Source organism: Trachypithecus francoisi, unplaced genomic scaffold, assembly GCF_009764315.1.
Source record: "Trachypithecus francoisi isolate TF-2019V2 unplaced genomic scaffold, Tfra_2.0 Lachesis_group4, whole genome shotgun sequence".
NCBI lineage: Eukaryota > Metazoa > Chordata > Mammalia > Primates > Cercopithecidae > Trachypithecus > Trachypithecus francoisi.
Window position 1 is genome coordinate 63,967,771 of NW_022681469.1, and position 15,795 is coordinate 63,983,565.

The window sequence follows — 15,795 nt, forward strand, 5'->3', positions numbered from 1 at the left end:
TGTGGCTTCCGAGCACAGGGATCTGGTGCTGGGTATGTGAGCATCAGCTAAGACAGGCTCTTAGTTGGATCTAAAAGAGCAGCAGGAACTGAAGGTAGGTAGTGGCAGGGTCCAAGACGGAACTTGAAAGTCAAGAATTGTAGGAGGAATGTACAACCATGAGGTGTATATGACATTTTATTTCTCCAAGTTCTCCTTGAGTTTTGTGGGAAAGATGGAACTTTTGAGTTTCTTACCACTGAAATGTACATCCCTAGTGAAAAGCAGAAGTTATAATCCATTCTATAAGTGAATGGTGTATAAAATGCAAAGATGAGGAAAGTAAGTGGCTGCTTGCATCATAAGAAATATTGATTTCCAACAGCAATTTTAGCTTTGAATATAAGAATCCTACAAGTGACTTGTTTTTAAATACAAATAAATAGATAGGGCTGTAATGTGGACATGTTTAAATTAGTTCAAACACACAAACACACACAGAGTACATAGGTGAAACAACCCAAGATTTGAGAATCTGTGTTTCCAGCTAAATTAGCTACTCCCTGAACCAACCATTAAGTCATGCCTTTTTTCAGATTAACCCAAACCCCAAAATTATCTTTTTTGTAGCTTCACTGTAACTATTATCTTGAAAATTCAGATTTCTAAAAGGAAGAAAGGTAAAGTTAGTTATCCTTCCATCTTTTCTTTCACTGATCTTCTTACTTCCACTTTTGGGCAATTACTCTGAACCCTAAATCAAATGTAGCTCTTTTGCTTTGACCTGAGGAGACTTTCCTCCTCTCTGGAAGTGGTCAGAGTGCTCCTGTTCCCACCCTGTGACCTTGCTATGCACTTTGTGGTTCTCTCTTCAACCCCAAAGAGAAAAGGATGCAGGAAAGCATAGTTCTTCTTCCATGCTGAACAATTTTCCACTATTTTTGACTGATTAACTAATTAAAACCTTGCCAACTTTACATAACATTTGTGTCATGAGCTACTGGCCACTACTCTATGGTGGTCAGCACAGGATTTGAGCGGAAGGCATGTACATTCTCCACTGCATCTGGCCGAGAAAACAGTTCCTAAACGGTCTTGGTTCTCAGTAACTTCCCATAAATATGTGTCAAGACAATACATTTATCAATGCATACCTAAGAGTGGACTCTTTGCTATCAACGGAGATTTGGATTGTAAGATTCTGTAGCACTAGGCTTTGTGTCTAATGACATGGTTGTTAAGGCTATCTGAAATTTTTATTTAAGGGCTATCTTTTTAGGATAAAAATATAAGAGTACGACTTTTACCATCATATTAAGAAGCCTAACACATAATGGTATAGATGAAATGGTTATGTTTTATAAGAGAGATAGTAAACTAGCACTTCTTTGTTAGTGTCTTAATTTTGTCCTGTAACAACTGCTCAGTTAGTGCACCGTATCTGCTTTAGAAACTTTCCTGCACCTCACTTTGCCCCTGATTCCCAATCCCATTGCTCCCAATTTATCCCTTCTCTCCAACAAAAATTTAGGAGCCTGTGTTACACATTAGCAAATCAGCAGTATTTTAAGATGATTTACAGAGCGCTTAAGATAAAACTGTACTTTTCAAGCTCCATAGCTGGAAACTCCCTTGAGCTTTAATTTAAAGTCCCTGCTTCCTGGAATCTCATTGACATGAAACATTCAGGACTTCAGTTCTAAATGATTTTGTGGAGGTGATTTTTAATAGGCACATAATGCTGCTGCTATTTAATAAACTATTTTCATACAAATAGTAGTATAGGCACTTTTTTTTTAGTTTTCTTAAGGACATTCTATTTGACAGAATGTATGATCTGTGACAATTGACAGTCCAAGAAGTTCACAGCCTTCTTAAACACATAGTGTCTGCTGCTTTGACGTGCAGCAGTGAGTACAACATAAATATATATATAATATATATATTTCATTTCTTCATGATCCTAGTTGAATTTTTCAGGACAGATTATTGAGTGATTTTAACATTATTGCAAAAATTTAATTGTACAATTGATGGTAAACATTGATGAGGGCGGTGAATGGGTAAACTTGCTGAAACCATTGTAAATATCCTCTGGTACTTAAACAATGCACACATGGATTTTATTTATGATGATTTTCAATAACCCTGAACTTGGGATCATTTGGTTGTAGTGTAAAAAGCAGTAGTAGACCACCCAGTAAGAACTGAAAAATAAATCTTAGAAATATACAGCATGTATGCATGCATACATTGTTAATGTTGGTTGTATTTTTAAATATTGGCTGTATATATTATTGGATTTCAACGGCACCAAAATTTTCTAAGGAAATAGCCTCTGATTACTGTTTTTGCTAAAGTTGCATAGTTTAGTTTAAAAGGTCTTTCAGTTGGTAACCTGAGTATTTCTATTTATAGGAAATATTTAAGTTACTGTATTTCCTTCATAGAATAAAAACACTGTGAAAATTACTGAAAAAATTGTTGAGAAATCAAGCAGCTCTCACTGCTGCCAAACTCCATGAAGCCTAATACTGTAATAATTCAGAAAAATGTGTACTTTCATTACACTGAAAGCCTAAAAGAAATGAGAAGATAACATTATCTATAAAGTATACTCTTCCATTTCGTTACCATTACATTGCAATGCGCTGACTCACCTAAGGATGTTATTTGTCAGCTGGATAAAAATATTTCTATAGTTGGGATGTTCCATATTCTTTTTTATCATTTTTTTTATAAGAGATGCATTACTTTTGAAAAGCTAAATAGGAGCCAGGTGCAGTGGCTCATGCCTATAATCCCAACACTTTGGGAGGCCGAGGCCGGCGGATCACTTGAGTGAAGGAGTTAGAGACCAGTCTGGCCAATATGGTGAAACCCCACCTCTACAAAACCTACAAAAATTAGCTGGGCATGTGGTGGCATTGCCTGTAGTTCCAGCTACTCGTGAGGCTGAGATGGGAGGATCACCAGAGCCTGGGGAGGTTGAGGCTGCAGTCAGCCATGATGGCGCCACTGCACTCCAGCCTAGGCGACAGACTGTGTCTCAATAGCAATAATGATAGTAATAATAATAATAAGAAGAAGAACAAAGAGAAGAAGAAAAGCAGAATAGTAGAAACAGTAGGAATAGAAATTATCCTACCTACAATTTACCCTATATCATTGCTGAGTAAATATTACTTAGAACACAATACTTTCTAATGATTTTCATCACAACCACTCTGAGATATTTAATAGTCTCTTTTTCATCAGTGCACTAAGTAATTTTAACCTGATATTTTAGGGCCCTTACATCTTAGTATCTGATCCTCACCCCTAAGGACAGCAAACCTTGGAAGCAGGTAAGCCTTCTTAGAACTCAGACAGGAGAAAGCCGGAGTGGAGCCACTGGGTCAGTGAAATCTTGACAAATCATTGGGTAAGAACACTCTAAATTTGTGCCCCTGAAAGAGTGAGATACAAATTTATATGAATCACTACTTAAGCAGTGGTTCCCAACCTTTCCGCATCAGGTACTGGTTTTGTGGAAGACAATTTTTCCACAGTCAGGGGTTTGGGGAATGGTTTCGGGATGAAACTCTTCCACCTCAGATCATCAGACATTAGTTAGATTCTGATAAGGAGCACCCAACCTGGATCCCTGGCATCCACAGTTCTCAATAGGGTCCGTGCTCCTTTGAGAATCCAAAGCCACCGCCGATCTGACAGGAGATGGAGCTCAGGTGGTAATGCTGGCTCCTCCATCGCTCACCTCCTACTGTGCGGCCCATTCCTAACAGGCCATGGACTCGTACCACACTGTGGCCTTGGAGTTAAAAGCACTGAGCTCGAGCATTGTTTGCACACAAATCACCTGAGAATTGACTAAAACGTTGATTTTGATTCTGTAGGTCTGGTGTGGGTCTTATGTATCTGTATGTCTCATGAACTCCCAGGTGATAGAAATGTCCATATTCCACACTTTTATCACATGTTTTGAGTATGCTGGACTTAGTGGATGGTTACCCATGTTAGACAATCTAAAGAGAGATCGATAGCTCATAAGATTAGGATCTGCAGAAGGATAAAAAAGGAACAAGACAGTAATCCAAACATTTGCACTGTTAATAAAAGAGATGAGGCCAGGCGCGGTGGCTTAAGCCTGTAATCCCAGCACTTTGGGAGGCCGAGACGGGTGGATCACGAGGTCAGGAGATCGAGACCATCCTGGCTAACACGGTGAAACCCCGTCTCTACTAAAAATACAAAAAACTAGCCAGGCGAGGTGGCGGGCGCCTGTAGTCCAGCTACTCGGAGGCTGAGGCAGGAGAATGGCGTGAACCCGGAGGCGGAGCTTGCAGTGAGCTGAGATCCGGCCACTGCGCTCCAGCCCGGGCGACAGAGCGAGACTCCGTCTCAAAAAAAAAATAAATAAAATAAAAAATAAATAAATAGGCCGGGCGCGTGGCTCAAGCCTGTAATCCCAGCACTTTGGGAGGCCGAGGCGGGTGGATCACGAGGTCAGGAGATCGAGACCCTCCTGGCTACACGGTGAACCCTGTCTCTACTAAAAATACAAAAAAAAACTAGCCGGGGAGGTGGCGGCGCCTGTAGTCCCAGCTACTCGGAGGCTGAGGCGAGAGAATGGCGGGAACCCGGGAGGCGGAGCTTGCAGTGAGCCCAGATCGCGCCACTGCACTCCAGCCTGGGCGACAGAGCGAGACTCCGTCTCAAAAAAAAAAATAAATAAATAAATAAATAAATAAATAAATAAATAAAAGAGATGATATCTTTGTTCTTTTTCCGCTGTTACTTCCCTTTAAAATCAATGCATTTTCTTTCCTTGCTTTGTTGAGCCCCTATTCTCTCTTTCAACCCTCCCAGTCTTGAGATTTTTCTGGTTCATTATGTCTTCATTTTCTAAAGTTTTTGAGCACTTTCCAATTCAATCTCTTAATATTGTATTAAATATTTTAGCATGATGTGATTAATAAATGAAAGCTGAGTATGTAAACTGAACTGTGTTGTATTCAGTGAAAGACATTTAAACATAGGACAACTGCTAAGAAGCACTCAGAAACTTAGATATGCCTAGAACTAGATATGTATAAATGGTGGATCTATACTCAATGCATGAAAGAAATCTTAGTTCAAATTTTATCTGAAAATTATCCTCAGTGCTATCTACCATGGCTATATTTATACACAATTACGTATAGCCTATTGGGTTTTTAAATTAATTCTCTTTTGAGTTATGGACAGTATAAAATATTTAAAAAAGCTTTACTCTTTTTCTCCCTTTTAGATTGTTTAAACTCTAATGTATACAATTGTCTTTTCTGGGGGCCAGCCCAAATGGTGTCTTTAAGTTTCCATGAACAAAATGATTGTACTTCAAAGCCTGCACTTCCATTTCATCTTTTTGTGCTGCTTTTTATCAATTTCCAAGATAGTTAAAGCTTAAAGACGACAATACTTCAAACAAAAGCAATTATTTAAAAAAGATTACCAAATAATTGAAGCCAATCAGTGTTCACACTTTTGGAACTTTTATCCTTTCCTACCAGACCTTGAAGTCCATCAGATTTTGCTGAGACCTTCATATTAGTGAACATCTGGATCATGTCATAGTTTGGTTTTATTTTTGCCTAACAGTTTCTTTGTGGATTTGCCTCCCACAACACATATGGTTTATTTCTTATGTTTATCCCTAGCTTGGCAGGGTTTTGCGGTGTCACGTCTCTTTTCATCTCTACTTTTTAAAGGGAATGATTTTGCATAAATTATCATCTTTTTAGGTGTGAATTATGGTAGTGGTCTTTTCATGCATTCTTTAGAGACTATGAATAAATGCCTCTGCTTACATTTTCTTCCTGTGAATTATATCTTATTACAATAAATAGATTTTTTCAACAATATATGTTTTTTGAGTTTGATTTTATTTTTGAAAGCTCTTCATCAGCACTTGCAATTGCTTAGACTGTGTCTCAAATCTTTTCATATATGAAAACACACTTAATATCATATAGTTTATTTCATTGAGCCTGTATAAAAATAATCATTTTGTCTTCTGGAATATATTTTATTAGGTAGTGTATAGAAAACTGTCTCCTTTTTGAGCTGGAAAACGCTAACTTTGAAAACTATATATTAAAAGAATTAAATATGTGATTACTTAGTAAAAAATAATTGCCTAATGTACTCTAAAATACATTCTTAGAGGTCATGATGGCAGACAGTAGCTCCAAAATTAGGAATTAAAAAGTTAACATGGGGCTGGGCGCGCTGGCTCAAGCCTGTAATCCCAGCACTTTGGGAGGCCGAGACAGGCGGATCACGAGGTCAGGAGATCGAGACCATCCTGGCCAACACGGTGAAACCCCGTCTCTACTAAAAACTACAAAAAACTAGCCGGGCGACGTGGCGGCGCCTGTAGTCCCAGCTACCCGGGAGGCTGAGGCAGGAGAATGGCATCAACCCGGGAGGCGGAGCTTGCAGTGAGCTGAGATCCGGCCACAGCACTCCAGCCTGGGTGACAGAGCGAGACTCCGTCTCAAAAAAAAAAAAAAAAAAAAAAAGTTAACATGGTTGGAAATTAAGATAAAAGTGCTGGTATCTTAATGCAGTGGTTTTTTTAGAGGATAAAAAGTCAAACATCTGTTATCTTTGATTAGGAGTCATTTAGAATTTCTTTTGCAAATATTTATAGGCAAAGGTAAGATGTAGAAAAGTGCTCACATGAAAGACATGACTAAGGGAGATTATATCTATTTTTTACAACTACTACTTTAAAATGGGAAGCAAGAGAAATTAATGACAGAAAGTAGAGGGCTAAAGATCTACAGAAGGTGGTAATAGATATAATCAAAAACATTTTATTTGGAAATGAGAAAGAACATCATGTTCTCATCATTATCAGGATGGAAATCAAGAAAAGTGAGTAAATATTGGTGTTAGCAATAAACATTATATGTCAATGTTAACTATTACACCAATTCTGTGAATTAAGTTTTCTATCATTTATCTCATATAGATGGAAGAACTGAGATATTAAAATCTCAAACATGGGCGAACTGAGGTCCAGAGAAGTAAAAACAAATCAATACTCAAAGACATCACTAAGTACATGGGAATAGCAGGTCTCCAAAACCTGTGTTTAACTGCTCTGCTGATTTCCTATTTGATGATCTCTCCTGTCTTAGTGAAAGATATATTCCCTTCTTTCTAGGTCAGTTCACTCCCTATTCTCTCCTTCATCTTCTAAGAGTCTTTGACATCTTTTTTCTCTATTTCCATACAGCATGGCACCTTAAATTGTATTTACAATAACTAGTTATCTTTCTGGAAACACAGGTAATTGTAAACCATACTTGAATTAGAACTTTATGCCTACTGCTTTTGATCATGTGAATTGAGCAGTTAGTTATGTAACCATTCTGTACTTCAGTTTCTTTATTGAAAAAATAAGGATAAAATAGGATTTTTTGAGTTGTTATAATAATTAAAGTAATACAAATAAAGCACTTGATAAGGAAAACAGTATGTTGTAAACACTTGATATTACTGCTATCATTACTAATGTGACTAGTACAACTATTATTATATCCCTTGTATAACACATCTTGTTAAATATTGTGTTTCCCTCTCTTCAATAGATTGTGAGTTTCTCAAAGTCAGAGGCTAATTCTCACTCACCATAGAAAACCCAAGTACAGTATGTTGTGCGAGATCCTTAGGCTGTGTGTCCTACTTTATACGAAAAGGCCTACATGATATCATAAAATTATGTAGATTATAATATCTAAAAACACAATTAATATAAAAATAGGTAGTGAATATAATATCTAAAAACACAATGAATATCAAAAATGTAATGTTACTATCACCAGGCAGTAACTGTAGCACTTTAGGATGTATTAATGCTTCTATACTTGAGCTTATGTTGATTTTGTTTAATATTATATTATTACATTTAAATGAATACAGTACAATGTATTATAAAGAGTTTCTGCTTTGGGCTTACTGATATAAATTTTATAAATTATATAAATATTCCCTTCTAGAAGTTCAAGAATATTACTTCTCAATCATGAATATAGAGCTTCCTGATATGATGTAGTTTTTAGAAACAATGTCTAAGGACCAAGAGGAGCTTAGAAGAAGAAGACCAGTATGGTCACAGTTGCAAATTACATTCAAATCTTCACTGAGGGGAAGAGGACCTGCTACTTTTTAAGTGATAAATGATTTTGCCATCTAGATTACTTGTTGAGTTTTTGTTTGTTTTTGTTTTGGATTTTAGAGAAGTCAGAAAGTTAAAGAAGAAACCTAAACAATGTAATGTTTCTAAAGTTAATGACTACACAATTGTTCTGATCAAAATAGAATAATCCTGGGATAAGTATTCTCTTATGTTTTGAGTAAATATTTTAAGAATTCAATAAACTCCTTGACAGTATTCTTTTCCATATGGATAACAGATTATTTTTGTGATACTGTCTAATATTCATTGGGTAATAATTTAAACCACTTCTGAAGCCAAATACAATAAAAATAATTTCAACAGGCATGCTATTAGGGTCAAAAGTTCTGCAAAGAAGAAAATGAGCAATGATTCTGAAATTGGTCGATGGCAACAATGCAAACTGGATACTTAGATAGACCATTATTCATCAGAATCTAAATTTAAATTGAATATATTGAATGGTATATACAGACCCAGACTTAAACTAAGTTTTTCACATTTATCAGCAATTTAAAACACTGCATGAGTAAAATACAAATATTTGAGGGCTAAATAAAACTGTCAATCTTTTTTGAGGGATGAAAATCCCTAAAAATTGTGGTGTATTTAAAAAATTCCTAAAGTGGCTGTTTGATTTTAGATGAAAACTTTGTCTGAAAATGTTTAAGCTTCTCTGGAATTAGTTATCAACAAAACAAACAAAACATTAAGAACTGAGCTACACAAATGACATGGATTTTTTACAAATGTATTTACTTGAGGTCTAATGCTTCAGTGAGATTTAGAAAGAGAGAAGACGGAATTTGAGACTTCAAATTACCTGAATTGTGATGATATGAACACATCTATAAAAACTTTTGCTTAGGTCCTATATAAATAAACATTGTATATACAAGTATAGTGTTTAGATTAAAAGAAATAAAATCCATTCTTTTGTTATATGAGGAAAACATGACAGATTAATACAATGGTGGTGTGGGATTGACATATTCAAGATGAAGGTGGGTCTCATTTTTTTAAAAAAGTTTTTTTGGTTTGTTTGTTTAAAATAGTAGGAGTCTGCCTATCTTGGCCATGAATTACTCCAACTAAGGTATGCCTTGAACAAATGCAAACTTCATATTTTAATGCTATCTTTGCTGAAGTCTTGCTTGTGAGCCGCCTTGCTTTTTAGCAAGGCAATGTTGGAACTCATTGCTGAGTAGTCTAATGCTAGCTGAGTGAGGTAAGGCTGCAGGTAGGTGAAATATAACACAAACTTTTGTTTGAACTGAGTCAGAGCACAGAGGAGTCTCTGATGAAGTTAGCTTCCTGTAAATATTTATTTGTAGAATTCAGTGTTTCAGCTGATGCGTGGTGGTTTGAACTAGAGAAGAGATTATGAAATAAGGACTAGTTTGAAGACGGTTGTGAGTACACTGCCTAGTGCTATGACTTTAACTGAGTAAAGATAAATGAGGTGAACATTAAGAAGGAAGGTAAAGATATTGCGGGGGGGAAGTGTGGGAGGCTGAATGCATGACATATGACAGTCTGTGTCAAGGATGAGAATGTGGGGTACAAACAGAGGGCGATAAATCAAAACCCAGGAAAAAGCAAATGCACCATTTTGACTCATAGTAGTGGGACATTTAACTTTTCTTCATGAAACCTGTGTTTTATCTGTTTGAATACTTGTTCTCAGAAAAAGGACTTTTTTTCGCACCTCTCCTCCTTTCTCCTTATTTCTTCTACTCAGATTGTCATTTTGTTTCTTCATCTAGGCATATCTGACTGATTGACAGCTGGAAAGTCACTTGTTCTCTGAAGCACCCATGATCTCTCTCCACAAGTTAATTCCTCCTTTTTTCTTTTTTTTTCCTTTGATCCATACTACTTTTATTGTGAGCTTGTATTTGGCAGTTGTCATATGGTAACTTGGTTCTTTTCAACAGTGATTTATTGGGCTCCCTCTTTGTACCAGGCATCATGCTAGACACTGGGGACAGAGATCAATTAGACACAAATCCTGCCCTCAAGGAGCTCACAGTCTAGAAATGGAGATGGAAACATAAATAAATAAACCACACACTGGGGTAGTGTGACAATAAAAGCTATATACAAGGCACAGGTTTAGCACAGAGAAGGTGGTTAGCTTGAACTAGGGACGGGAGGATCAGGAAAGACTTGCTGGATTGGATTAGATGATGATAAGTCATCTCGCTCTGTTTCCTTAATTTCACTGTGAGCTCTTTGAGAACAAGGATTATGTCTTATTCACTTTAGTGTCCTCATCACCTAACATAATGCCTAGGACATTGTAGATACTCAAGATCTATCAGTGGAATTTACTCGGACATGTAGGAAGTTGGTTCTAAAAGGCAAAGTGTCTAGAGGCGCAGTTTTTTAATATTTAAAATCATCTTTTTGTTTGGTTTGGTTCCAGCTTTGCCTCTGCCTGTGTGTGCCTGCATGTTTGAAATGATAACAAAGCTGTTTTCCTTGGTTACATTGATTGTGAAACTGTCCTTAATATATGGGCTGCCACATATATTGATTTCTTTCTCTCTTTCATTTAGATATTTTCTTAATTTATTAACTTGAAACATTATGTTCATTTAATTAACTAGTTTAAGAAAATTTTTAGAGATCCAACAAACTAATAAGATTTTACAGATTTTTGAAAAATACTGTTTTCTTTTTTATGGAAACATGTATTTGTAAACATTAACATTGACTTCAAATAATTATTACAAATCAAGTTAAAAGTAATAGATGTCTTTGGTGTCAGACCAGTTAAATTCTAACATGTTATTACATAATACGGGAATGTTGAATCCTATTTAAGTCTGTCTTTGAAATCATGAAACCTGATAGAGTTTCATTAAATTGAATGGAAATTGTGTTTTAAAATGAACTAATACAACAAAGATTTTAACATATTATACTAATGGCTGCATATTAATAAAACACTTGTCTGTGACCTTTAGGATTAGCTATTTCAATAACAGTCATCTGACATCTTTGTAGATCCTGAATAAAACCAAACTGTTTATGAAAATGACACACTATAAAAATTTATCCCTACATTTCCTTTTTAGGTATGACATTAAAAAGAACAATATTTAATTTAAAGGGTGTAAAAATTCACATCCTCATCATAAATATAGAATCCAGTTTACAGATGACTACAATGAAGAAATCTGTTAGCTAATTATGTAGCAACCTGACTCTGGTTCTCAATATTTTATGAGCTTATGTTCCTTAACACCATATGTTATAGGGAATAGTAAAGACATCTGAATTCAAATATTTTGAAGAAATGTGTATTTAGCAAGTGAATACATGCTAAAAGGAATAATTTACAGCAGCAGTTTCATTACATTTTTCTCTCCAGTTTTTCTAGTTCCCATCTGAAATGCAATGATAAATACAGATATGGAACATATTTCCTACCTGGCAAAAAACATGCTTATTGAATGGGCACGCACCTTCTGCCCTTATATAGTACATAAACCACCTTGTCACCTGCGTGGGAAAATCTTGCATTTTAGGATGTTGAATGCATTGAAATGGAGTACCTATAGAAAGTTTTATTTTACACTGTTCTTTCTCTTTTTCTCCCAAATTATTTACATCTTTTTTGCCTGATGTGTAGGTAGCAAAAATATTAAACACATTCCATTGAAAATTACTAAATAATACATAAAATGAAGTGTGCATTTACATGCATTTACATTTTACATTTGATATCAACTGGGCCATAATGTCTCTGCTGTGATGCATCCTTTTCATACTTTAAGCCTGCTGTTGTAATTTTCATAAGGTCACATGAGTCTCTCAAACAGTTTCATCTCTAATGATTCATGCATATGACAAAGTCTATTAAAGCTGAATTATTAAATGGGCCAATAATTCTTTTTCGTGCAAACTGACCCCTCTCAATACACATGGGCAGAGATTATGACTGTAATGAGTTACTTATCTGCAAGTCATATCTACCATTTTCTTTGAAAACTTAGACCTGATGGTATATAAAGACATGCCTGTAGATTTGTTTATTTGTGTAACTTTTAATTGAAGTCGAGACTTTTTTTCTATTGTCATTTCATAACGCTAAACAAAATGCATTCAGATTTTGAAAGGCTTCTATAAAGTTATCATATAATCTTTATCCCTTCAAATCCTTTATTTTTGAGGATGAATAATAAGGTATTTCTGCTATTGCAAATAAATTTATTTCAGCTGCAAAATTTAGAATGAAACAACACTGAATGTTAGTACAGTTAAGGTACTTTATGAAAATAAAAGAATGACCTATTTTTTGGAGCACTCTTTGTTCTTCGATTTATATTTCAAACACTATTTTCTGTACAGTAGTGTGTCCTTCAAATAATTTAACGATTCGGCTTCCATTTGAGGATGTACAGTACTTCCAAAAGCAACACCATATTAGTCAATGGAGCCTAAAATTGAATGTAGATTATTTTTAGGCTTCTGTTTGAAACAAGTGGCAACAACTTGTTTATTCAAGGCAGTCATTAAAACTGAAACATGAGCTTCCATCTGTGAAATATTTCAGCTGATAGAAAATAAAAATTCACTGTAGTCTGAGGTGAGAAATTGATGCTGAGTTAATTAGAATCCAAAGACAGCTAGAATTAGAATTTCAATGTTGCTTCATTAATTGCTAATAAGATGTTTTCTTTGCATTCTTGTACATGATGAGGAACCTGGGGGAGGAGTCCTGAATAGGTGAGTGCAGTGCAAAAGAAACCACAGTATAATGCTGAAAGTTTTAAATATCTCAAAGTCAGTGATTCTCAATGAATCGTCTTAGGACAATGAAGGAAGCAAATCTTGAATTTTAGTCTTTTACCTTATTTTGTAAGTTGTTGCAGGAAACAAAGAGTTTTACATTGTTTAAATGTGGGTTGCATCCTAGAAAATACTTTGTAGAAAAGTCCCTCCCATGGACATGAAAAGAGTCATGTGTTTCTTGTACAAATAATTGTCTTAAATAAGGAAAGATAAGAGGCACCTGATACAGATGTAAATGGTTGGAAACTTTGCCTTTAACATGTTGCTCTGAATAGTTATTGATCTCTCTCTTTCAAAAAAATTAAGTGACACAGATAAAATTCTTAGTGGAATCATAAGAGAGATCTTTGTCTCAAATATCATGCAGGAATTCAAGCACAGAATTAAGACACATTTTCTATTAACAGTATATTAAGACAATGCTTATTATTTTCATGAAATATGCAGTTCCTTTTCCCTTCATTGATTCATTATAGTAAAATGCACTTAAAAATCAACTTTTTTCTTCCTTTTTTCCTGGTTAAATGTTCTGTTTTTTTTCCTAAGAACATTATGTAAGTAAAAATTAATTTAGGTAATGCTTAAAGAAGGGGAGGTGTGAACAGCTTCCATTTGTTTGATTTTCTCAGAGAAATAAAGCATAATTTCTATCCTGGTAATAGAGGTTCACTCTTAATGATGTATATGTATTTCTAGAACAATATCATCTATCCCTCTTATAGAATTGAAAATAAAATGTCCAAAGAAAGCAGCACACCATTGGAATTTTTAAAACAAAAACTACATAGCACAATAATTGTAAGACAAATCCTACTCTAGCTTAGAAAACAACTAATTTTTACTGCATATTTGTCATGGTACATTTAAATTATAGTTTTAATAAAATACATCTTTAGATCAAAGCTGAAAGAAGACATCAGTAGTAGATCAGTGTACTCCATTTTTCTTCTGGATGATGGATGGCTTATGTTTTCTTTTTTTTAATATTTCCACAGAACGTTTCATTCAGTATCATTTTACTCCTCAAGTACATACAAACATGAGGGCCGGTAGACAAAATATATCCTTGAATCCAACCACGTTTTGGAATATTCATCAGCTTAGTAAATCCATGCAGTTCATTTTAAACTTTTAGTTCAATACAATGGCTTTGCTGATGCAGTTTTTCTCCTTTAGATGGCAATATGGCAAATGACATTTTTATTTCTCAGGCAAAGAAGAAAGACAAACCTGTACAGTGAAATCTCATAGGAAACATTAAGTCTGCTAAAGTGAACAACTGCATTCACCTGTGTTCTCTGTTAGGTGTTGGTATTCGGAAAAAAAGCCTATTAGGAAAGTTACTCATGGATTTAATTTATAATTGGTGGAACTCAGTTGAATTTCCCACCATTGTAAACATCCACATAATGCCATGAAAAAAGTTCATGTATATTGCATTTTTTTTTCCAGTTATTGTCTAGGCAAGTTTCACTTGTTTGAGGTTTCTAGAGGTAATGCAGCTCAGACACTCCTGGGTGCCCTCTCAAATTCGTGGGTCCTCCTGTTTCTACCTTTCTTATTTTCCTGTAAGTGCTTCCATTTGTTACTGTTCCCTTGGGTATGTCCCGGCCTTTGCCGACGTTGTTTTCGGTCCCTTTTCCAAACTTGTTCACAGAACTCATCCATCGTGTTGAGATTGGGGTGGTTGATGAGCTGCATGAAGTCTCTGTACCAGACCTTCTGGCTAGGTGTCATGCTATTGGACATTTCTTTGGTCTTAGAGCCGTCTCCATCATCATCTTTATGAAGAAGTTCTTCCAGATGCTCTGTGTCAATGACTTCCAGGGTCACCTTAAGAAGAGTTTGTATGAACCCATGTTCCACCGCATGGCAGAGGTAATTGCCTGAATCCTTCCGTTGTAAACTACGCAGCAGAAGGCCTTGATCTGTCCTGATGATATGATCATCCACTCTGATCTAGCAGGTTAAAAAAAAGGCAGTGTAAAATATACATATTTAAAAGAAATATAAGCTCTGAAACTCTGTGTCTGTAAAACTTTAGATTATGTATCGAGGCACAGTTTAACAGTTAATAAAATTTTTAATTTAAGAAAATTGATAGCATTTTTCCATTAGGAGAATTATAATATCTGTCAATTGTTTTTAAGATGTATTGGGGAGTATTGGTTATATTACTGTCTTCGTAGAATTTCTTATTATAATGATTAAAACATTCAAGGTAACTGGAGGAAAGAGCAAAGATACTTTATAAATTTGAAAGTAGCTATATAAATATAGGATAAAGTTAACATTAAATATTGAAATTAGAACTACAGAACCATGATACTAGAAAGATATGGGGCATTAGAATGAATTTATAATAAGATTTCCAAAAATGAAATTAAAAAAAAATAGAAGTTCAACAAGCAGAAAATTTCATGCTTACTAATTATTTATTTAATTTAGTTGGTCTTGAATGGGAATATATATGAGACCATATTTTTGAATATTTGTAACCTCGCTTTTATTTTGAATACAGTTTACAATAGAGGTCTCAAAAAGCCTCACCTGGTAGTGCATAAAATCAATCTTGCATTTTATGATGGGATTATATAGTTTTAAGACTGATTAAAATGTCAAAAGATAATGGAGGAGTTTTTACCTTTAACATCATATTATGTTTGTAGAATTGTCTGAATATAATACATTTTATTAATCAACTTAATAGTCTGTTTACACTTATTTAAGACTGTTAAAAAGTTTTAAAGGCTTATAATGCTCACTAAGATTTTCTGTATACAATT

At 35.0% G+C, this 15,795-nt stretch overlaps 1 protein-coding gene across 1 annotated transcript in view; it reads right to left on the reverse strand.

Annotated features, from left to right (window-relative positions):
* Positions 1–11,498: 11,498 nt before the first annotated feature.
* The window catches only part of SEMA3A (semaphorin 3A), a 220,546-nt gene continuing 216,249 nt past the window's right edge, over positions 11,499–15,795 (reverse strand). Inside the window, exon 17 of the mRNA XM_033193060.1 lies at positions 11,499–14,968. Within this exon, the coding sequence (XP_033048951.1) occupies positions 14,513–14,968 (456 nt within the window). The 3' untranslated portion in view covers positions 11,499–14,512. The remainder of the gene's footprint in view (positions 14,969–15,795) is intronic.